At 35.4% G+C, this 25,809-nt stretch overlaps 1 protein-coding gene across 8 annotated transcripts in view; it reads left to right on the top strand.

Annotated features, from left to right (window-relative positions):
* REV3L (REV3 like, DNA directed polymerase zeta catalytic subunit) overlaps positions 1–25,809 on the top strand; it is a 189,184-nt gene that overhangs the window by 130,894 nt on the left and 32,481 nt on the right. For 7 of the 8 annotated variants that reach the window (XR_004184442.1, XM_031667494.1, XM_031667491.1 and 4 more), the window contains 7 exons: positions 3,544–3,659; positions 6,001–6,119; positions 11,281–11,399; positions 19,323–19,464; positions 21,611–21,855; positions 23,189–23,297; positions 25,236–25,442. Coding sequence is in view for 6 of the 8 variants with exons in the window: in XM_031667494.1 (XP_031523354.1) it covers positions 3,544–3,659; positions 6,001–6,119; positions 11,281–11,399; positions 19,323–19,464; positions 21,611–21,855; positions 23,189–23,297; positions 25,236–25,442 (1,057 nt within the window). In the remaining 2 variants the exon portion in view is untranslated. Of the gene's footprint in view, positions 1–3,543; positions 3,660–6,000; positions 6,120–11,280; positions 11,400–19,322; positions 19,465–21,610; positions 21,856–23,188; positions 23,298–24,658; positions 24,786–25,235; positions 25,443–25,809 lie in introns of those variants that run through there. The other variant, XR_004184443.1, reaches the window with a different exon arrangement.

The raw sequence follows: 25,809 nt of genomic DNA on the forward strand, positions 1-25,809 counted from the left end.
AAGTTGCTTAACTCTCTCAACTTTGTTTTCCTAATCTGTAAGATGGGTAGATAATGCACATAAAACTCTTAAACTCATGTCTGGTACATAGTGAGTACATAAATGTTAACTGTGTGTAAGGGGCAGTGCTAGGTATACTATAAAAACGAATAAAATATATCTTTATTTTCCCATTTTTAATACTTTCTCAAGTGGCAAACACAAAAAGTAATATAAAGTGATATTAAACAAGCAAAACTTAATCTATAATCTTGTCACAATCGTTTTCCTCTTTCTGTATTTCCTTGGACTATTTACTTTGCCTGGTCTCCCTAACTTAAATATAAACTATGATTCTTCCCTTTTCCTCTTCCCTAAATACTGTTACATTTATTTTACATCATATCCATTTAACCTCAGAATTCTTTTTCAAGATGATTCCTTCCCCTCCGTGCCCCTTGCCTCTACTGGAGTACCCTTATCTATCATGTATGTAGATGGTAGTGAGTTGCTTAAAATACTGTGAGGCATCTTTTTTCTACCTAAGCAAATAAAACCATTTTCCTATTTCTTCTGCTTCTATTTTATCCACAGTTTTGGGTTTTGTTCACCACTAATCCCAACTACCCAACCTTGTTCTTTCTGTAACTTTCAGAAACCTGATAGAATGAATAAAACCCACTAGAAATTGAAGAACAAGTCATCAAGACCTTGTTATTGACTCCAAATGTTTTTAGAGAAGAAAAATGGAATCCTTTGGCTTTTGAACTTGAAAACAGGTGTTTTATCAGCTTTAAAAGAGTCTCTTAAGACTAAACAGCCTCCAGGTCAAAAAATAAATATATGTAATATATCTGAAAAATATGCCTGAAACAACTTTACAATTCTTCCAAAGGGACAAAATCTGTGAAATAAATCTAAGAAGAGAAGCACAGGCTAACTTTTTTCAGCAGTCATTTCTGAGCTGTAGCAGTTTATAAAAATAGACAACTTTTTAATTGAAACAGTTATTTTCAATGCATTATTTTTTGGAAAAAAGTGTACTTAGTCAGCTCCATTAGTTGCCACAACAGAACAAATAGCTGACTGGAATAAGTTCTTGCAATAACAAGATGTTGCATAAATGAGAACGATTCAGATGAAGAAATTAGAAGAACTGTAACGTTTAAAACAGAAGGGCTGTGTAATCATCTGGCATCCTCTTCATGTTGTAACTGTGTAACTATGTGATATATAACTATGTGATGTGTGATAGGTAACTATGTGATAGGCATTCCAGGAATCTTCCAAATTATTAAGATCAAGGTCAACTGTGGCCACATTGTAATGCCTGTTCTGAGCCACTCTGAGTACTTAGCAGACAACTGTGTGGGTTCTGTTGTGTGCGTATGAGAATTCTTCAGGTCTGCGACCCCTGGTGATCCTTAGAGCCACTTGATACTTCTGCCCCAATTCTCAAATGTAGCCATTCATTACACAGTTAGTTTTAAAGGGAGACACACTGGACAAGTAGATAGTCTATCTTTGGACTAAGAAGAGTTTAATGAAAGAGATGAAGGCAGTATCAAAGAGTTGGTTAAGGGTTTGGGTGTTATGTTGGAAGACTAAACAGAAAGAGTATTGGGATATTTCTCCTTCCTTGAGTGCCCTGGGATCTTTCTGGATATTCATGCCATTGTTGCTTATTGCCTTGCTTCAATAGCTGTTTATTAAATTAAGCCATTTTCTCAGAAATGTCAATCCTATTTATGTAGAGAAAAGCACATAAGTAATATGTTTAATATCTTTTTCTCCTAACAAGCTTGAAGACTGCTCAGCAAGTCTGTGGATAACAGTGGATCATGAACAGATCACCAGAAAATTAAAATTTTTACTACAGAATGTACTTTCATAGGGCCTTTAGGGAATAGGAAATTTGCAAGTATGCTGTTGCAGAAGTTTGAACCTAGTTCTTTTGACATCAGCCACTTAAATACTCCAGAATTAAAAATCAGAAAACATTTATTGTGACATTCCAATTTTTATTGACTAGGTAAAAACGAAAGCCATTCAATACCCATTTTTAGAAGACAGCTATGGAATTATGATAAAACATTAACATATTGGTTCTAAAAGCAGATCTGGTGATCTGGTCATGATCCATTGTTATGCCAGACTTGCAGAGTAGCCATAGATAGCTTATATCAGTAAATTAATGTAGTCTAATACTGTAGACATTGGCTGAGGCTTAGGGTATTAAATGCTTTAAATTGGACAGGCTACACATCTCACAATTTAGTGTTTCATGAGTAGTTGTGTAAAACTCAGCGATTTCAATTTCTGTGATATTTCACTTGGCCTTTTGGCATTTATAAAGAACAAGATAATGCTACTAATTGATAGAGCTACTTACTGTAGTTTTGGCTCTCAAAACTTATAATTAGTTCCTCTCTCCCCCACACAATTTTCCACTCAAGATAAATTTTCATATTTATAACTAAACATTTCTCTGTGGTGGTCACAACATGGAGGTCCTAAGAGGAGCCACAAAGAGGCTCCTTCTGGATTAGACACAGGTTGTCGGTTCAGTTTTACCAGTGCAGCTCTGACCACAAGGAGCACATTTTTCTTCTAGATTCTGATGTTTACCTTCCCCACCTTAATCCCACCTCTATTAATATTTTATTCTTCCATTAAGTTGAATCACCATCCTTTTAAATTTAAAGGACAAACTTGTCATTACTTAGGCCTTATTTTGTATGAGAACCAAGTCATTACTAAAATTAAGTGAGAAAAAGAAGGCATTTTCATTTTTTTTTCTCAGCATTAAAACTTTAAAGGCGGTATAGATTACAAGGGTAGATAAGTGACAACAGGAATGACCTAGGGATCTTTTTCAAAATACCATACCCACATACACCCTCACACTTCACCTTCCCCTGCCCACATTATATTCTCACTTGTACCTTTACTCGTATACTTCGGTGGTAATGGCCTGCCTTCCACCCCAATTTCCATCAGCCTCTTTTCCCACTTGTATCAAACAAATACACAGTCTAAGTACAAACTCTGCTTACTTTACAGAAGTAGCGTCAAATTGCCTATAATCCCAGCACTTTGGGAGGCTGAGGCAGGCAGATCACTGGAGGTCAGGAATTTGAGACCAACCTGACCAACGTGGTGAAACCTCGGCTCTACTAAAAATACAAAAAATTAGCTGGACTTGGTGTGGGGCACCTGTAATCCCAGCTGCTTAGGAAGCTGAGGCAGGAGAATCGTTTGAACCTGGGAAGCAGAGGTTGCAGTGAGCTAACATCATGCCACTGCAATCCAGCCTGGACAGCAGAGTGAGACTCCATCTCAAAAAAATAAAAGAAACAAAGTAGCTTCAAATCAAGTACTCTTAACCCTCCATCTCTTCCTGTATAAAAACTCTGTAGGTACCACTGTATCATCCCTTCTCAATCTGGGAACCATTAGAGAACACAGGTTTTTATTTTCATACCTTACATCATGAAGAAACAATTACTCTGGTTAAAGGTTCAAATATATGGTACTTATATAACTTTTTAATTCCTGTTTTAGGTATGATCCTGATATTCTGCTAGGATATGAGATTCAGATGCATTCCTGGGGTTACCTCTTACAAAGGGCTGCCGCTTTAAGTGTTGACTTATGTCAGATGATCTCTCGGGTGCCAGGTCTGTATCATTGTGAATGTTTTGTCTTTCAACTACAGAGCAAATTATAAAGGAAATAAAGACAAAATGTTAAAGGGTACTTACGTTCTAGCCCAATTTTTAAGTATTAAGTTGTGTAAGTTTTAGATACAGCATAACTCCATTGCAGAAAAAATTAAAAATAAAATAAAAATATTCTAGTCTCACTGCTATATGTACTGTTAGTATAGTTGTTGAGTTTTTTCCTTTCAGTTACTTTTCATATACATATGTAGTGGTTTTTAAATAATCATACCATATATTCCATTTTTATTATGCTTCCTTCATCTAGTGTCTTACCACACATATTTTTCTGCATTATGAAATAGTCTTCATAATTATTATGAAGCTACATAGCATTTCTTTGACTTGTACCATAATTTTATTGTGTGCCTGGCTCTGTTTTTTTTTAAATTCATTTTGTTGGTGAAGAAGGGCAGGATGGGTTGAGGAACACTAATAGTTAACTAATCATTGATTTTTATTTGGATATCAGGCTAAAAATATTGCAGAAATTTTGAAACCCATTCCCCAAAGTTTGATTCTGACTGGAAAAGGGAGTAATAATATTCATACCAAAATTATTTGTAGTTTATAATGCATTTTTTAAAACTAGGTTTTCTTTATAAACCTGGGATTTTTAATAAATTTGTTCCCAAGGGTTCCCACAAGTCTAACTAAAACAAAGTAGTGTATACTTGGGAAAAGTTAAAGCTGGAAGATTCCAGGACAGTAAAGTTTTTTAACTTTGCAAAAAATTGGAATAAAAAGATCAGGTGCAGTGGCTCACACCTGTAATCCCAACACTTTGGGAGCCCAAGATGGGAGACTTGCTTGAGCCCTGGAGTTCCAAAGTAGCCCAGGTAACAAAGTGAGACCCCATTTCTACCAAAAAAAAAAAAAAAAAAGGGTGTGATAGCATGTGCCTGTAGTCCCAGCTACTCAGGAGACTGAGGTGAGGCAATCTCTTGAGCCCAGGAGTTCAAGGCTGCAGTGAGCTATGATCGCACCACTGCACCCAAGCTTGGGCAATAGAACAAGACAAAAAGGGAGCGGGGGACAGAGATGCTTTAAGTTTAGCTTTTCATTGCATGAATTTTTGTGTAGCTTGTGTGTCCTTTGCATGATAGGAATAGTGGTATATCTTTTTTTTTCAACATCTTTTTTGGGATAGGTTTTAAATATCCTTGCCTCAATTTATTCATCTGTAAAATAGGGACAATAGAACTTATTTCATAGGGTGATTTTGAGGAACTTAAAACAGTACCAGAGTATATGTTTTATTGTTTGCTAAATGAAAAACAAACTTTTAAACATTATCTCTTTAAAATAAAGAGAATTGGGTGGTTGTACATGGTCTTTTGATTCAGGTAATCCTAGTTTAGAATACTAGTTTTCTTACTGTAAGATCTTGGGCAAGATACAACATTTCTGAGTAGAATTTTCTGTAATACAAAATGAAAATTTTACTAACTTTTTAAGTGATTGTGTTAAAGGAAGTAATGTTTGTATTAAAATAAATGATGTTGGCAAAATTCTTAGAACATAATAAATATTCAATATGGCAAATATTTTTATTATTCTGGAACCTTTAATCATCAACATTCACATACACCTAGTGTTATATAGGAGAGACACATTTTAATTTATATTCTAGGTAAAATTCACCTCCTAAGAAACTAGACTCAGAACTCTATTTGCTATGAGGAACTCTTCATCTAGTTCTCCATATGCCTTCTTCTAGTTCTCCATAGGCATTCAAGAGAATTTCATCCTGAATATGAATATGATGTCAACAAATTTTCAGAGAATCGTTTAGGTTAAAAATTGAACTGATTTTTTCTCAAGAAATTACCAGATTAACTATGGACCTTTCTCATGCTAAAACCAAGCAAATGTTAGCATTAGGTGTTTATAAAGGTAGCGTCAGGCAAGGCATGATGCACCTGTAGTCCCAGCTGTTCGAGCAGCTGAGGCAGGCGGATTGCTTGTGGCCAGGAGTTTGAGGCTGCAGTGTGCTATGATTGCACCTGTAGCTAGCCACTGCACTTAACCTGGCAACATAGTGAGTTGTCTCTTTTAAAAAATGAAGAAAAAAGGTAGTGCCAAAAATTACTAAATTTAAAGAAAAAAGTGTTTCTTATTTAAATATAGAAAGAAGGAGGGAGGGAGAGACTTCAGGTAAACAAAATTTTTTCATACATTGTGAATTATATGTCATCTTTAATATTCATCCTTAATGTTTATTCTCATTTTCCTTGGCATAATTTTATTGAAAGTTGTTTTCTGTGAGCCCTGATACAATCTGTTTTCATTTCTATAGATGACAAAATTGAGAACAGATTTGCAGCTGAAAGAGATGAGTATGGATCATATACAATGAGTGAGATAAATATTGTTGGCCGAATTACACTAAATCTTTGGAGAATCATGAGAAATGAGGTAGGTGATTTATCCAAAATGTTGTTTGGAAATAAGATACTCGGTCAATATAATGATTTAATCATTATAGAGTATTAGTAAGATTTACTATATAGCTTATGCGTTTGTCAATTACTATTATACTTAAGTAGAGTTAAAGTAGTACTTTCTAAAATGCAAAACTACAGAGGTATTAGACTTTAATGTTTCAGGTGAGTTTTATTTTTTTTTTCTTTGTGTCTGAGGTAGCAATAATTAGAAAGGTCTAAACTATAATAAAATATTGGGGCCAGGCACGGTGCTCACACCTGTAATCTCAGCACTTTGGGAGGCCCAGGCAGGGACATCCCTTGAGCTCAGGAGTTCCAGACCAGCCTGAGCAATATGGCAAAACCCTGTCTCTACAAATAATAGCTAAAAAAATTAGCTGGATGTGGAGGCACATGCCTATGGTCCCAGCTACTTGGGAGGCTGAGGTGGGAGAACCATTTGAGTTCAGGCAGCTAAGATTGCAGTGAGCCGTGATCATGCCACTGCACTCAAGCCTGGGTGACAGATCGAGACCCTGTCTCAAAATAAAATAAAATATTGTGTTGTACACGTTGAATATTGTCTAATTTCACCGTTTTGTTTTTTTTTTTTCACTTAAATCATTTTTGCACTTAAAGCCGGATGAATTCAGCTTGGCCTCGTTGATTTATTATAGTAAGAAAAATTTAGTCGAGAAATAGGAAGGAGCTTCTCAAACGAACTATGTTTAAATACTGGGTCAGATTAATAAGATAAATTAAAGAGACAGTACTTTGAAATAGTTAATAATTAAGGCTTTGAGGGCTCAGATAAGGATTTTTAGTAGAGTAATTTCAATGAACTATCACATTAATTTGCATTCACTTAAAAAAGGAATTATTTCACACAAAAAAATAAGATCATGGAATTTTCCTGGATAATATTTGCATCCTTGAAGTTACCCAATTTCTCTTATTTGAAATGTAAAAAAGCCATACATGGTGGCTCACACCTATAATCCCAACTCTTTGGGAGGCCAAGGCAGGAGGGGTTAGCTTGAGGCCAGGTGTTCAATCAAGACCATCCTGGGTAACATAGCAAGACCTTGTCTCTATTAAAAATAAAAAATAAACAATTAGATTGGGCACGGTGGCTCATACCTGTAATCCTAGCACTTTGGGAGGCCAAGTAGGGTGGATCACTTGAGCCCAGGATTTGAGACTAGGCTGGGCAACACAGCAAAACCCCATCTTTACCAAAAAATACAAGTTAGCCATGTATGGTAGCGTGTGCCTAGTGTGTAGCCAGGCAACAGCTACTTGGAAGGCTGAGGTGGGAGGATCACTTGATCCTGAGAGCCAATGGCACACACATATAGTCCCAGCTTATCAGGAGACTCAGCCAGGAGGACCTTTTGAGGCCTGGAATTCAAGGCTGCAGTGCACTGTAATATTATACCTCAGAGGCAGCGTTGCAGTGAACTGAGATTACACCACCACACTTCAGCCTGGGCGACAGAGCTAGAGCCTGTCTCAAAAAAGACAAAACAGAAACAAAGATGCCTAGTATAAATTGGTCTATTCTTAGACTTTGGACTTTGGATAGTATCAACTAAAATGTTTATATTTCAAAGAAAGCTAATTCTACAATTGCTTCTGCTCTTTGAAATTACTTTCTCATTAGACACTTTCTATTATATACTTATTATTCACTATTGTCTTCTTAGCTCTTTGGATTTATATAAAACATTTGACTTTCTAAGCTGCCGTATGCAATATACAACATGACTCTGCCTGAGTATAATTTTATCTTGTTGTGTTGTTCTTAAAGTAATAAGAGTGTAAGTCCCCAATGATTTAAAGTAATTTCTAGTGATACAGCACAGGATATAGGAGATACAGAGATTGTAATGTATTTGGTGTGTATATTTCATTTTATATATATATATATATTTTTTTAATTTGATTTGTTTTTGAGATGGAGTCTCGCTTTGTCACCCAGGGTGGAGTGCAGTGGTACAGTCTCGGCTCACTACAACCTCCGCCTCCCGGGTTCAAGCAATTCTCCTGTCTCAGCCTCCCGAGTAGCTAGGATTACAGGTGCCTGAACCACACCTGGCTAATTTTTGTATTTTTAGTAGAGACGGGGTTTTTCCTTATTGGCCAGCCTGGTCACAAACTCCTGACTTCAAGTGATCCGCCCACCTTGGCCTCCCAAAATGCTGGGATTACGGGCGTGAGCCACTGCCCCGGCCTCACTATGTATTTTAATCTATAGTCTGATATTGCTTGAGATGAACACATACTTTAAGTGTATAAACACAAAAGTAAATTATTGAATCCTAGTTTCAGGGGTCTTTTCATCCCTGTATATCCGCTAGTAGCTTAAAATCGGAAATTAGAGAACATACATTTTTTTCAAAGTTTAGGGCCTTGTCTAGTCCTCACTGAAAATTCAGGGTCAAATGTTTTCTTATTTAGGATGAATATATAATATCTCTGATCTTTATACAAATGTGGGAAACAACTATAAGAAAGTTATGAGCTGGATAATTTACCTGTTTTATAAAATTTGGAACTGGGTACAGTGGCACACACATATAGTCCCAGCTACTTAGGAGACTCACGTGGGAGGACGTTTTGGGGTCAGGAATTCAAGGCTGTAGTGTACTATTTATTATGCCTGTGAATAGCCACTGTACTCTAGCCTGGGAGCTAAAGCAGGACCCCATCTCTTAAAATAATAGTAATAATAAATTTTGTTTGTTTTTTAATATACAGGTACTAGATTTATTTTTCCTGCTTTACTTTGAACATAGAACTCCTGCAGTTTCCTTATGGACTTTGAATTTGTAGTGACAAAACAAAATACCTCTTAAATAGTAATCTTTATTAGATATTTGTTGACTGCTTAAATGACAATAAATGACTCTTCCCCAGACAATTACATTTAGAGGCCTTCTGGATGTCAACTCAATCTAGGCTTTTCAAGAATTTGCCAAGTGGATTGGAAACAGACTTGATTCAATTCAACAAATATTTACTGATTGCCATCTCTAGTGCACTGGTTGAAGGGCCTGGGTTTAGATAAAGTAAGAGTATAGTAACAGACAGGAAGGCAGAATATATGGGTATGGATGTTGGTAGGTAGAGATATGGCAGTGAGAATCTGTGGAAGTTCTCTTGTGATTCATTTTCTCAGTAGAATAGCAGTTACTGTTCTTAGCTGAAACTGAGAATTGTGGAGAGGCTTTTGGGGTTTGAGAAGAGAGAAGTTTGAAATGGTTATTAGGAGAATTTGAGAGAAAATATAAACACTGGGCCACATTAAGAGTCTATTTGATATTTGGGTTAGGAAATTAAAGTGATATATCCACCAGCTATGTTTAAATTCACAGATTCAAGTTAGATTTGACCGTCACTCACAAATGGTTGTGGATTTACTTAAAAAAAATAAAAAGCAGCAGCAGCAGGAGAGGGACAAGGGAATGAATGGTACATGCAGGGGAATGATTACCATGATTGACTATGAAATTTAAACTAAATAAGGAGCAGAGAGGTCAGAGCACCAAGGGGAGTAAGCTGGAAGCACAGGAGATGATGGTCAGAGAATGGGATGCATGAGATTTTGGAGGGAGTACACCTGTTGATAGATCCTGGGGTATGATTATGGAAGTGGGTAGCTTAGGTAGAATGGAGGACAAAATCATTAGAGGAGAAGAGTTCGAGGAGTCAAGGAGTATCTTTGTTTTCTTCCCACATAATTGTTACACTTACTGCATATAAAATAACAGCGGTCTTTTTCCTTTAAAATTCAAATAGATATAGTGCCATTCACCTCTGGAATGTAGTACGGCAGAGGAGAAATCTAAGGTCCAGCTAATTATATCTTTGATTATTGCTCCTGTCTGCGTATTAAGCTTTCCTTTAGGAACCTAATTATATATTAACATTCTGTTCTCTGTTCCCTGTATCTTCCCTCTTCTCATTTTCATCTTTTCATTCTCTTTATCTGCATGTTGAGACATTTCCATATTCCTAACTTGACTTTTAGTAGAACTATTCTGCTATTATCTTCTTTCAATGTGGGTTTTTTCATTCTGTTAGTGATTTTATAATCCTTCCTCATTTAATCTTGTGGCATTTTCCTCATTCTATTACTCTCTACCTTTTTACAACCTATGAGGGGCATCTGTGTATGTGTATACATACACAAGTACATGCACACACTGTGAAGTATGCTGCATTGTACTGCCATTGTTCTGAAGATTGACAGAAATTGTAGATAAAGTAAGACCAATTTGGGTCACTGCACTGAGATAAGATTAACATTCAGTCCCTATTTTGTACCTCCTGGATCACAGGAGTGGAAAAGAAAGTAATTTAAAATTGTAAGATACAATTGTGAAGTGCTGTTTGAACTATTTCTCAGAATCCCAAATTGACCTGAGAATGGAGACCACTGGTTCCTTAATTTCCATTTTGCATTGAAATACCTGCCATTGTCTAGATTGCTTTTGTCTTGTAGATATTTCAGAGAAATCATCTAGCTGAAAGTACATATTTATTAATTTGGGCCCTTTTGCAGTATCTTTTACCCATTTACACAGCTTTCACTTATATATTTTGAAGATGGGGAGACATTTCTGACATTTTAATACTTTGCTTTTGGAATGAAATTGAGTGTCTCTATAATAATGCCTGTGTAGTGGGGTCTAGTAACGTAATTATTGGGAGGAGAATGCCTGCCTTTGACTAGATAACTTATCCTCAAATCTGTGGAATCCCATTAATCAGCATGTCATCAAGAACTAAAAAGTAAGTATGGAAAGAACAAAAAATTAATTTGCTTGACAATGCTTCTGTCAATATGCATATTATCATAGAGTATAAAAATGGTAAGAACTAGGATCTCTTAAAATAAGTCTTATATGACCAAGTTGAATCTCATCAGGTCTGTTTTCTCTAATTAATTTTCCAATTTGTTATGAACATTTCTGTCCAGTAGGCTCTACATAGTTTTGAATTATGATTCAGTTATACCACACATCAATTTTACAAGTAGCTTTAATATCTACTATGAAAAGGTTAAAGTGATATTGGTATCTTTTAGAACAAAATTTGCTACATAAACGTAAGCATTATTATAATGATGTCTTGCCTTTTTGTTTTAGGTGGCTCTAACTAACTACACCTTTGAAAATGTGAGCTTTCATGTTCTTCATCAGCGTTTTCCCCTCTTTACCTTTCGAGTCTTGTCAGATTGGTTTGATAACAAGACAGATCTCTACAGGTACTGTTTTATAACTCTGAAGAAGATAATATAAAATCATCATTGAGATGTAATTTATATGTAATAAAATACACACATTTAAAGTGTATTGTTCAGGCCGGTTGTGGTGGCTTACACCTGTAATCCTAGCACGTTGGGAGGCCGAGGCGGGCATATCACCTGACGTCAGGGGTTCGAGACCAGCCTGGTCAACATGGCAAAACCGCGTCTCTACTAAAAATACAAAAATTGGCCAGGTGTGGTGATGCATGCCTGTAATCCCAGCTACTCAGGAGGCTAAGGTAGGAGAATCACTTGAACCTGGGAGGCAGAGGTTGCAGTGAGCCGAGATCGTGCCTCTGCACTCCAGCCTGGGCGACAGAGTGAGACTCGTCTCAAAAAATATATAAATAAATGAAGTGTATTGTTCAATGACTTTGAAAAATGCATTTGTCTTGTAATCATTACTCCAGTCAAGATAAGGAGCATATCTGACACCCAGAAGATTCCCTAATCATCTAGATAATTACTAATTGGATTTCTATTACTCTAGATTAGTTTTGCCAATTCTAGAACTTCATATTAATGGAAATATTCATAATCAACCTTGGCTTTGAAGAAACTCAGAAAACATACTGTTTTCTGGGATTTACCCTGTTGCATAGTTTGTTCATTCTTATTGTTAGATAGTATTCAATCATATGAATAGAACTTACCCACTCACCTGTTGATGGACATTTGGGTTGTTTCTAGTTTGAGGCTATTATGAATAAAACTGCAATAAATATCTGCATAATGTCATCGTGTGAACATACATTTTCATATCTCTTAGGAGTAGAATTGCTGGGTCATATGGCTATTGTGTGTTAATATTTTAAGAAAATCTGTTTTCTTTGGCAAGTCTGTCGGCAAAAATTATCTCAGCCCTTGTTTATATGAAAATGTCTTTATTTCACCCTTATTTTTGAAGGATAATTTCTCAGTCTCGGTTGCGTTTTTTTCTTTCACCACTCTAAAGATTTTGTTCCCTTTTCTTCCAGCCTCTCTTTTTGGTGATAAGAAGTCAACAGTTATTCTCATTTTTCTAGTATTTGTGATTCATTTTCTTTCCAAAGTCAGATTTACTGAGTGGTTGACCGATGTTGCTTATGACTCTCTGCAAGGTTTATAGTGGAGGCAGGGGGAGTTTCTCAGTTCTCCTGTCTAACCTCAGTCTTTGGTTCTCCCTGTTGTTCTGGGGTTTGCTCAGCACTCCTGCTCTTCCCACAGTGGCAATAGACCTCTGCTTTGTACCACTGCCAGGTCCTGGGCCCAGGTAAACTTCCTGACCCTCCCCCTGGGGCAGATAGCATTTTCTTCTACTCCTTTCTCAATGATACTATTCCTTTGCCTGGAATCTATGACAGGAAGTTTTCCTGCCACTTTTCCAGTTGCTTATTATTTAGTTCAAAGCCTATGGTTGGAACAGGTAAGTATACCAGGCCCAAGGTGTTCCTAAGCTTCTCCAACTTGATGTGGGATTCAATCTCCAAACTCTGTCGTCTGTACATATTGTCAGTATTTGGTTTTAAGTTTTATCTAGAGTAGGCCTTTCTGTAGGGCAAAGGCATCTGTTTTTTTCTAGGCTCACAACTGAATGCCAGGGTTGTTAACAAGAGGGTGATGAGGTCTCCACTCTGGCATTGGTGAGCTTCCAACCCCAGCACTATCTGACCATTTCTGCCCACACTTAACCCCCAGTGAGCTGCTCTCTATTCAGCCTCATGTGGTTTCATCCTGCTGGTTTTCAGGACAGCCTTGAGCTGTCACTCACAGGGAATCCACCTGTACTTCTGACCCCCCAACTCCTACCACTTGCACAACTCCCTTTCTCTCTCATACTCCATCCCACAGACTCCACCTGTGAGCTGCCTAAATGAACTCTGAGCTCTTCATCTTTGGCTTAGTAGGACAGCCTTGCTCTGTGTAGACTCTGGCACACTGCACTGTATCTAGGAAAAGTCCTGAAATTAATGTGTCTGATTTTTTAAGTGAATCAACTGTACTTACTGAATTGTAAGGCTGTGTGGTGGTGAGGATGGAAAAAGTATATCTTTGAAAACAACTTGGTAATATCTGGGGAAACTGCTTCCTGAGCATGTCATCGCATATTCCAGTCCCTTTTGAGGAATCTCAGAGAAGTGAAGTGAAGTAACAGAGAGCACTTAGCTTCTATCAGAGCCTTATAGAAATAGAAGCTGAGAAGTTGGCCAAGTGCGGTGGCTCACACCTGTAATTTCAGTGCTTTGGGGTGCTGAGGTGGGTGGATCACCTGGGGTCAGGAGTTGGAGACCAGTCTGGCCAACATGGTGAAACTGCATCTCTACTAAAAATACAAAAAATTAGCCGGGCACGCCTGTAATCCCAGCTACTCCGGAGGCCGAGGCATGAAAATCACTTGAACCCGGGAGCAGGAGTCAGAGGTTGCAGTGAGCTAAGATCACGCCACTGCACTCCAGTCTAGGTGACACAGCAAGACTCCATCTCAAAAACAAAAACAAAAACAAAAAAAAGCTGAGGAGAAGTTATACACCAATAAATAAAACTTGATATTTAACTTAACATTGAAAACTATATTCAGTGGTTTGTTTATGAGCCCCGGAGTCTCTAAATGCATGTTTTACCACATTTAATTAGGTATTATCTAGGATGATAACTTTTTGGCAAGTGAACTAGAGAACTGGAACTAACATTGTATAGAAGGGACTTAGACTAGACATTATACCATTTATGTCAAATGGATTATGTTATACGAAGAGACCATGCACTCTTTCTTTGAATAGTCTTGGAAATATCAGACAACTTCATCCTTAAATTTAAGTGAATACTAACTTAAATTTAAATGAATACATATTAACTTTAAGTGAATACAAAAAAGTAAGTATCACTTACTTTTTTGGTAAGTATGGTAACCCCTTTTGATTTGTATTTGCTTTCTACAGTGTTTTAAGGACATACATATATATTGTAAATCGACTTAGAATGAGAAGAACTTGCTAGTCAAGGATTTTTTTGTGTTAAAGCTGTAAAACACAAAGGTACCCTAATTTTTTTTTAATAAACCCAGATTTTGGTCTCCTGGAAGCCCCTGATTTATGTGAATGAGTTATTTTCCCAACATTTTATTGTTTCGAGCTTAGAACACATTTTTTCATAAAATAATGTCTTGTGATTAGATTCCCAAGCCAGCCTATAAAACTTTTCCTAATCTCTAATATTACTAATCTAGATAATTCCTAATACCAGCATGATTTTATCTGTCATCCATGGAATAGTTATTAAATACTATTCCAGTTTCTGAGCTAAGAGGTATGTCCTGGGAGCAGAGTTGTGTAGCTGAAGAAGATAATATAAGAAATTTTATTTTCTATTTGCTGTATATAGAGTCAGTCCACAGAAAAACTTCAGAATAAGTGAATTTTGTACTCGGGATTCTCCTGTCTCCTTTTTTTGTCACCTTCTCCCCAGATGAACTATCTTGAAAAGTACCCATGCCTTCAGAATGCTCTAAGTTCACATTTCAGCACTACCCAGGCCTATCTTGAGTAGCATGTGCTTTATAATTATGCTTCCCTTCCTCCTTTCCAGATCAAAACTTGTATTTATTACCCTTAAGTTTCACAAAGCATTAAGAGGATGGCATAATTCTTTAACAACAATTTTAAAAACTAACAAGAGTCTTATCTTGTCCTTTAACCATAAGTAAAGGCCGCAATTACTCTTTCTCTTTTGTGTTACATGGTTAGTGAGATAGGACCCGAAAGGAGAAATGATGATGATCTTATTTCAGAAAGATCACGGTTTTAAATTTAAAAGTCTACTTTTTAAATGCATTTTTTAAAAAATTAGCCATTCAAAATATTTTTTATGTTCATGCCTATAGGTCAGCAGATTTAGATCAGAAAACAGCAGTTGTTACCTGCTAGATAAATTATACAAGCTAAAATGTCCCTTGTTAAATTAACCTTTAGTTATGAAAGATAAGATGCATCTAATTTGTGTATATTACTTGGTTACCAGTCAGTAGAGAGGAATACATTTAGTGAAATGCTTATTTCACCAAATAGTGAATGCTTATTCATTTCACAAAATGGTCTACCATTTTTGTTAGTGAGGAAATGAGTAATTTGCTGTGGTGATAGAAATTTAATAAGATAGTTACTCATTTGTAATGTATTATCTTGTTTTCTTTTCATCATGTTTTCATTTACTTGACCAAAATCTCAGTTTCTAGTATATAAGGTTTGTAAACTAGGACAGATTAGGCTTACAGTAATCCTCAGTTCTCTTATCTATAATAGAGAGATGTTAATATATTCTACCTCATGGAGTGAAGTAAGAATTAAATGAGATAGTATGAGTCTTGAACACACAGAAGTCTGTCAATAAATGTTAATTGGTACGTCTTTCTTTTCAGGATAGAGAATTAGATTCTGAATGAAATGAGGAAATAGTAATTACCATAATTATAATAATAGCTGCAAAGGTTATTAAGTTTTTGCTTTTGCCTAACACCTTACAACAACCTTATTATTACCACTGTTTCACACATACTGAAACTGAGAGCTAGAGAGTTAAATGATTTGCCTAGGGTCACATAGTAGCTTGCAACAGAGCCACAATTTGAACCTAGGACTATCTCACTCCAGAGTCTGCTGTCAACCAATGTGTGAAAATCTCTTAGATTGTATTCTTCAAAATGTGAAATAAACCATTTCCACTTAAAAAAAAAAAGAGTTATATATAGTATAGTAAAAATATTTCTTTTGAAATATACTATTATACCCATTTATTTAAGTTCTAATAGACTATACTGCCTCAAAAAATGGCCTGGATCTTAGTCAAATAACTTAAATCAGGAGCCTTTAAAGATTCAGTTTAATTAGTTTTGTATACAAAGTATTTAGACTTACTTTCACCATTTTTGCCCAAAAAACAAACTTTTTGTACCTCATTAAATAACATCAACAAAAGTAAAAAGCTAACATCAACCTAGGAAAACCATTTTCACCATAACAGTTACGTATATTAACTGTATTATATACTTTTAAATTAGTAAAAAAAAAAAAAAATGGGTAAAAGACATGAACAACTATCAAAGGAAAAAAATCCTGAAATATTCAAATGTCTACCTCATATACAGTATATAAATACCTTAATAAATACCTTACTAAAGGAATTCTTAATCTGCTGATTATGTTCTTAATTGTACCATGAATTACAAAAACCTATTGGCAAAATCAGTCTCATTTAAAAAAAAAAAAAAAAAAAAGGACTTTAGGCTGGAGTAAACAATGAAAATAAACCAGTATGTTTTAAAACACATTTTCCAAAACAAATTATCATCAACATACTTCAAGTGGTAACTCTTCTCCTGAATCACCGCCTACAGATTTCAAGGAAATATTCATGCCTAGTCAGCATGATAATCTGTTGAGACAGATTCTTATATAAGTTTTGTGTAACACATACCTTTTTAAAGTGTTCTGTTAAACCTGTGTTGGTTGAGACTTAACACTTACTTTTCTCATCTTTTACAAATCTCAGCAAAATGCTTGTGTGCTGCCTGGCATTTTCAGAAATTATGTTGGTGTCTCACTATTTTGGTATCTCATTTGGCACGTTTCTCCAGGTCAGCTCTCTGTCCATATGTTGAGAGGGTAAAGTGTAAATGTATCTCATTTTTCTGCACTATCCATAGATAAATCCACACATCCTAAAGGAGTGGTGAGCCGTTAAATCCATTTTGTTTTATTTTAAAGGGACTGATTTGATTTATATATAATGCATTATTTCAGATTTACACTTTGCAGTTTTGTATTGTTGAGGGGTTACTAAAACAAAAAAAAATCAGATTAAAATGTGATACCATTTTTTGTCTATCAAACTCATAACTTTAAAAACTATAATCTTCATTGTTGACAAATATACAAGTAAACAAGCACTTTATCATCAGTAGTATGAATATAAATTATTAAAACTTTTCTGGAAAGCAGTGTATTGCTAGGTATTGAAAACTGACCAAATCTGGGAATTTATTTTAAGGAATTATTTAATCATCTGTACAAAGACTTAGCTTTAAAAATGTTCATCACAGCGTTGCTTACAGTAATAAAAGATACTCAGTAAATGTTTCGATTAAATATGTTATAATTATACAATAGCATACTCGATAGCTACAAAACAAATATGGGGAGTCAGTATATTAAGTTAAAAATGTAAATTATGAAACAGAATTTCTGTTTATGTTGTTAAACAATTATTTATAGAGTTTAGGATTTTTTCATGTTTGCCTAATGTTTTAACAGCTTTATTGAGATATAATTTGTATATCATACAATTCACCCATTTAAAGTATATGACTCACTGAGTTTTAGCATATTCAAAGTTGTACAACAGCATCACAGTAAGTTTTAGAATATTTTAATTACCCTAAATGGAAATCCTGCATCGTGTAGCCACCACTCTTCAACCTTTCATCACTCCTATCACCCCCTCCACCAGGGTCCCCCCACCCTCTACCTCTTGCCTTAGACAACCACTGATCTACTTTCTGTCCCCATAGATTTGACTATCCTCGACATTTCACGTTAACAGAATCACGCAATATGTAATCTTTTGTGGCTGCCTTCTTTCAGCATATTGCTGTCCAAATTTGTCCATGTTATAGCATCTTTCAGTATTTCTTTTATTGCTGAATAATACTGTATTGTATCGATATATACTACATTTTATTTCTTCATCAGTTGATAGACATTTTGGTTGTTTCCACTTTGGGCTACTGTGATTAATACTGGAACATTCATATATAGTGTTTTGTGTAGATATCTGTTTTCATTCCTTTTGGATGTGTACCAAGGAGTAGAATTTTTGGTGGATTATATGGTAACTCTGTGTTTAACTATTTGAGGAACTGGCAAATTATCTTCCCAAGCAACTACACTATTTTATGTTCCCACCAGCAGTATATGAGGGTTCCAATCTCTCCACTTTTTTGCTAATACCTGTTATTATCTTTTTTATAATAGGGGTTTTTTTCTTCCTTCATATTCATTTTCTAGTTTTTCTATTAAGCATTAGTCATGTGTCAGAGGAAAAGGTTTTTAAACACATTTATTGAACAATTATGTGACTATATTGTTCTAAAAGCAATATAATTAAAGATTACAATATATGTGAACCTTAATCTTCAAATGAATAAATTGTATTCCTTATAGTATACTTTTGGATCATTTTTACATTTTATAATATCAAAATTCATTTTATGGATTTGCTGAGGGCTTTATTGTTTATTTTCTTAAGAAGGTAAGGTAAAGAGGTTAATTTTTTAAGGTTTAAACTGAAAAACAAAACTTTTATATTTTCACAAAAAATAATTATTTGAAATATGTTTAACCCACGTATTATCTCACTAAAAATTATGTTACTGATTTTTCTGAATCTTCACCAAATTACTTTTTTTGCCATGAAAAGATAGTGCATGTTTTTATTTTAGACTTATATTTACAATGATAACCCAGACCCTTCATGTTCTTTAAAAATTTATAGATATGATAATAATTATTGCATAATCAGTAGCTGTATCTTAAAGGAGAATGTTAATTTTCTGTAATAAGAATAGAGCAGCATCAAGCAAAATATCAAAAAATAGTGATCCTTAATCTTGCCACCTAATCACAAGCACTGTTTTAAATTTTGCTTATTTTTCCTGGCTTTTATGCCCTTGAAATACCTGAAATTTTCTAATGTTTTATTCCTTAACATACTTGGCTTAAAGGCTTATATCATTACTCTTTCCTTAAGTAACCACACTTTTAGCATGTAGATTTTTGGCAGGAAAAAAGTACTGTTTTCAAATGTCCAAATTTTTCCCTAATGTTCATAATGTGGATTCTTTTTTAACAGATGGAAAATGGTTGATCATTATGTTAGCCGTGTCCGTGGAAATCTCCAAATGTTAGAACAACTGGACCTGATTGGGAAAACCAGTGAGATGGCTAGACTTTTTGGCATTCAATTTTTACATGTACTGACAAGGGGTTCACAGGTGGGAAATCAGTTTTCTTGCAGACTTGAAAGTTCTGTATGAGTGATACACTTTTGTGATATTTGAAGTGATTTGACTTTTTAAACTTTCTGTTTGGTAACAACTAATCAATAGCTGGGTAATAAAATCTTATCATTTTATTATCTTTCTATGCCAACTTTCCGGCCACTGCCAAGTGTTTTATGGTATTAAGAAAATAAATGTCCATGCCCTTAAGGATATTATATTCCTGTATATTGTTACTGTGATTAAAGATGCCCCTTAAAACTGGAGAAGCAACAAAGAAAGTCTACCTTTCTTTTGTTTTACATGTTTAATTTTGGCTTCTTAAAACTTCCCGTAGTTAATTTTAATATAAAAATAAAAAGCTTGAAAATCAATATAAGTGGACTATGTAACTTTTTTAAATGTTATTTTAAAAAAAACGTGAAAAGCTATTTAATTCATATCTTTCTAAGTAATTTCCCAAGGATATAATGAGAGATTTTTACTAAACACCTTGCTGAAAATGATTTTATGTATTAATTCAACAAATATGTATTTGAATACCTGTAGTTTGTTAAGCACTGTGGTAGGCATCAGGGATACCATATTAAAACACTCAGATTCCTTAACCTTGTAAAATCCTTAATTATTTTAATTACCTGTGTCTATAACATTCCTCAGTCAACCAGTTCAGTAAATATAGCAAAAATAGAGTTCCAGCTAGTTTTATCTGTTTATTTCATTTAATTGTTTATAAGCTATTTATTTTATTTATACCCATCAAATTTAACACCTATTTGAGCTAGCCTGTAATAAAAGGCAAAGATACCTTAAAACCTCATGATTAAAACCTCATGAGAATACTTCAGTGAACCCAGGCTGGTTCTTGTGAGTAATTTTTTTTTTCTGATACCCCAGGCCATCTGCTTAATAGTTATTATTAGAAACAAACATACCAGTAATTGCTTGATTCAGTTTTGCTAGGGACCAGTACTAAGCTGATTACTATTCAGTTCTTTTTTTATTATTTTTTAATTATTTCCACAACAAAAGCCACATTCAATACTTTATAATTCTATAATCATTTTGTTTGTTTCTTTGAAAAACTGGGATAACATTTTCTATCTTAAGTCTCATGACAGCTTTTTCATTCTCTTAATTTTCCCAAATAAATGTCTCCAAGATGATTGACCAACTTCTCAAATGAAATTGTCAAACTATACAGCTGTCTGTCCTACACTTTTTTATTATGGTATAACTGTAAATAAAGAGGGCCAGGCACAGTGACTCACGCCTGTAATCCCAGCAGTTTAGGAGGCCAAGGTGGGGGATCACTTGAGGTCAGGAGTTCAAGACCACCTCGGCCAACATGGTGAAACCCCATCTCTACTAAAAATACAAAAAGTAGCCGGGCGTGGTGGCGCAAGCCTGTAATCCCAGCTACTCAGGAGGCTGAGACAGGAGAATCTCTTGAACCCTGGAGGGGGAGGTTGCAGTGAGCCGAGATTGTGCTGTTGCACTCCAGCTTGGACAACAGAGTGAGACTTGATCTCAAAATAAATAAGTAAATAATAAAAATAAAAAGAGATCTAATTGCATCTGTCCTTTAAAATTGACTTATCTTTTAAGTTATTTGACATGTTTTATAGTTTTTATAAAAGTCATAGGAATAGGAAAAGGATTTACATATATCCCTTTTCACATCTGAAAGCTGACTGAATAACTAGTATTGCAGGCTGGGCATGGTGGCTCACACCTATAATCCCAGCACTTTGGGAGGCCAAGGTGGGCAGATCACGGGAGGTCAGGAGTTCGAGACCAGCCTGACTAACATGATGAAACCCTGTTTCTACTAAAAATACAAAAAATTAGCTGGACATGGTGGTGTGCGCCTGTAATCCCGGGCTGAGGTAGGAGAATCGCTTGAACTCGGGAGGCGGAGGTTGCAGATTGCCGAAATCGCACCGTTGTACTCCAACTTGGGCAACAAGAGTGAAACACCGTCTCGAAAAAAAAAAAAAAAACTAGGACTGCAAAAAAAAAAAAAAAAGTCATACAGTCTTATTCTGAAAAGCAGATTATCCTCAAATGATTGTATATTCAAATTACCAATGTATTTAAACTGTGTTTCTTCTCTTCTCACCTCCCGTTCTCCGCGCAGTACCGTGTGGAATCAATGATGTTGCGTATTGCTAAACCAATGAACTATATTCCTGTGACACCTAGTGTTCAGCAAAGATCCCAAATGAGAGCCCCACAGTGTGTTCCTCTGATTATGGAGCCTGAATCCCGCTTCTATAGCAACTCTGTTCTTGTTTTGGATTTCCAATCACTTTATCCTTCCATCGTGATTGCATATAACTACTGCTTTTCCACCTGCCTTGGCCATGTGGAGAACTTGGGAAAGTAAGGTTTTTTTCACATTTACAGTAATGTTGTGCTTTGTACTTCTTACTAAAATTAGACACTTTCTGAGTGTCTCTTTGCTCTTGACACCTTCCCTATGGGCAAGATAAATGGGCTATATCCCAGCTAATCCGTTCATTGTAGTTGTCTTACTAATTGACATGGATCACCATCTGATTAATCCAGCTTCATGGATGGATGACTCATGAAGAGGATTGGGAATAGATCAGCCTTGCAACTGTTTCACTCCATATGTAACTATGGTCTCTCTTAAAATGAAAGTTAAATTGTTGATATAAATTACCTTGCAGTGGAACAGTTTGAGGATTATGATCTTGTAACTCCAACTATGACCGCCTCTTTATTTTTCTTATAAATAGTCCAGGATTTTAAAAATTAAATGGTAGGTTTTATTGATTAATGTAAATTAAATTTCATAAACTGATAATAACATTTTAAATTCTCAAAGGATTAGATACTTTTCTTGATTTGTAGGAAATACGGAGTCTTCCTTTTTATTGATTTTTGCGTATTGGAGACCATGTGTTGGTTTTAGTATATGCTATACTCCTTCATAGAAAGCATCTGTGGAAATTATATTGGTAATCCTGTCTTTTTATTAAAAACAGGAATTTGGAAAATTTACAAGATTTACAGTCTTTCTATTTAAGGTTTAAATTCTTCTTTAAATATGTTCACAAGGATGTTCAATAAAAATGAATTTTTATTTAAGTAATTTAGTATAAGATGATTGGGCCGCACGCAGTGGCTCACGCCTGTAATCCCAGCACTTTGGGAGGTTCAGGCAGGCGGATCACGAGGTCAGGAGATTGAGACTATCCTGGCTAACACGGTGAAACCCTGTCTCTACTAAAAATGCAAAAAATTAGCCCGGCATGGTGGTGGGTTCCTGTAGTCCCAGCTACTCGGGAGGCTGAGGCAGGAGAATGGCATGAACCCAGGAGGCAGAGCTTGCAGTGAGCCAAGATCGCACCACTGCACTCCAACCTGGACAACAGAGTGAGAGTCCATCTCAAAAAATAATAAAATAAATAAAATAAGATGATCAGATGTTGAAATTTGGTTTTCAGTATAGATTTTACCCATAAATTTTAGGATAGGGCCATTTAAGAAACGTTTATTGTAATAAATTGTGAATATTTGAAAAACTGTTTTGGTAATGAGGCAAATAAACATATTACTAAGTACATGAATTCACGTTTAGATGTTTGAAAATGAATTTCTAATGGAGTTAGAAAGATTTTTTAAATTGCCTAAAATCTTTGTTCTATGATTTGAGGAAGTGTTTGCTTAATATTCTCTTTCTTAACAGGTATGATGAGTTCAAATTTGGCTGTACCTCTCTGAGAGTACCTCCAGATTTACTTTACCAAGTTAGGCATGATATCACAGTGTCCCCCAATGGAGTAGCTTTTGTCAAGGTAATACTCTCTTGTAAATGAAAGATAACAACTATGGCTTAACTTTTGGAGAGCTGATAATGGTTTAGATATTGTTGGCACATAATAGAAAAGAAAAACACCAAGTTTGCTTGAATATTTTATCTCAAAAAGTCAAAGATACAAGAATCATCTAAGAAATCACTTCAGGAACAAACCAGTCACCTTGATTTTTCTTGAATTTAGGTTTTAAATCTTTAAATTGTTAAATTTTAGTTAATGAAATATTGAAAGAAATAAACGTACGCTTATACCTTCTGCCCTTTATTAGAACCAGGCCGACTTAAATAGCAACTTAATGGTCAAAATATATTACCTACAGAGATTTAAATTTCTTTTATGTGTAGATGCTACTAGTTGTTCTTCCACATTATTTTAAATTAAGACTATCTTAGAATTAATGATACTGTAATAGGCTTATTTATTATATTTTTAAGAAGATATCCAAACTAAAAATAGGATCCCTTTTTTCTCTCCTGTATCTCCCCTCAAAAGAGACAAAAGAAAACTTTATAAATTAAAGACAAATAAGAGAGATCTAAAAGATTATATTGCCTCTTATATGCCAACTTCATTCCTTTCTTTTCTATTTTCTTAGCAGTGAGTCTGTACTAGAATCATGAGACAGTAGAGTGGTTGATGGTAGAGGGGACCCCACCAGTCCTCAAATTCATTCTGGTGTACTATATCAAAAGTGGCATCATTCTCTATCAGTAAGAGGGACTGCTAAACTAAAATTAGCAATGTAGATGAAGAAAATTTTAACCGAAGAGTTCATGGTATGTTTCTTTTTGGAAAATTTTAAAATGTAGTATTTCTAGGGACTGATGTAGATGAGATCTACTTGGAGAAATGGAAATAGATTTTTTTAAATTAAATGGGTCTTTATATAAAAATCAGTTTTCACATCACATTTCTGCAAATTTGGTCCCTGTTCTTTTTATCTTATGTCTTAAAACATTATGGCTGCTTCAAAATGTACACCAAATGAATTAGAGGTTAGAATATGTTCTCATTGTCGCATATCTGGCAGCTTATTATCTCCCTTTAACAGCTTTTTTTAAAACTTGCATCTACTTTTGGACCCAGTGTGTAAAGCTTAATAAAAATAGGATTTTTTAAATATTCAGGTGTGTGATGATCCTATACCTGAGATTTTAGTTGCTAGGTCCGACATGCATTACCTTGCACGTGTCTGTGAATCATCATCAAAGTTAATACTGTTCTGTGGTTTTCATTCCTACTGGAGTTCTCATAAATTCTCCCTAGTCTTGATTAATACAAATGATTTTTTTTTTGGCATCAACAAATTTTATCACCTCACTATTCATCCCCTCTTCCAGATTGCTAATAAATATAGGCCGGAGGGGATGGCTTAGTGGTCTAAGCATCAGATTTGAAATACCTAGAGTCCCTGGAACTGCAGGTTTGAATGTCAGCAGAGTCAACCCAGCTCATCATTCTTCCAAGGTAGATAAATGGAGTTCCATGCAGATTTCTGTGTGGGGTCATTAGGATGAGATCTTTAAAAACTGAGTTGGTTATGAGTGATACAAGTCCCATCTGTCGTTTTGAAAGAATGGGGGTTTCTGTCAAAGTTTTGAACAAAATTTCCCTCTGAACTTGTTGTATGGTCACTTATGCACTAGTTGACATCCTCCTCCCTGGAGGTCTCTGAACTCACATGGAAGTGCTCTATTAGATTTATAAACATTGCAGGAACCATTTAGGAGAAAAATACTCTTCCAAGAAATAAAATGTGATGATTTTATATTGACGGCCACTAATACTATGGTCACTCTATTGTTAGCATGTTTCAATTCATGACAGTTGGCCATTATTATATTTTATGCTTCCTTCTTAATTATATAAATCTATAATGTTTGAGGGGTTTTAAACATTTTTTTTTCTTTATGATAGCCTTCAGTAAGAAAAGGTGTACTACCAAGAATGCTTGAAGAAATTTTGAAGACTAGATTTATGGTGAAGCAGTCAATGAAGGCTTACAAGCAAGACAGAGCCCTGTCACGAATGCTTGATGCACGTCAGTTGGGACTTAAGCTGATAGCAAATGTCACATTTGGCTATACAGCTGCCAATTTTTCTGGGAGAATGCCATGCATTGAAGTAAGTGATACAAATCTGTAGTTTTTTCATTGAAGTAAGTGATACAAATCTGTAGTTTTTTCAAAAGAGACTAAAATATAGCGAGGCACAGTGGCACTCACCTTGTATTCCCAGTTACTTTGGAAGCTAAAGTGTGGTATGGGGGGCTTCAGCCCAGAGTTGAATCCTGCCTGGACAACACAGTGAGACCTCATCTCTTTTTAAAAAGAAAAAAAAAAAGGCCAGGCATGGTGGCTCACACATGTAATCCCAACACTTTGGGACGCCGAGGCGGGCGGATCACGAGGTCAGGAGTCGCGACCAGCGTGGCCAACATGGTGAAACACCATCTCTACTAAAAACACAAAAATTAGCTGGGTGTGGTTGT

The sequence above is a fragment of the Papio anubis genome, chromosome 6 (assembly GCF_008728515.1).
Source record: "Papio anubis isolate 15944 chromosome 6, Panubis1.0, whole genome shotgun sequence".
Lineage (NCBI taxonomy): Eukaryota > Metazoa > Chordata > Mammalia > Primates > Cercopithecidae > Papio > Papio anubis.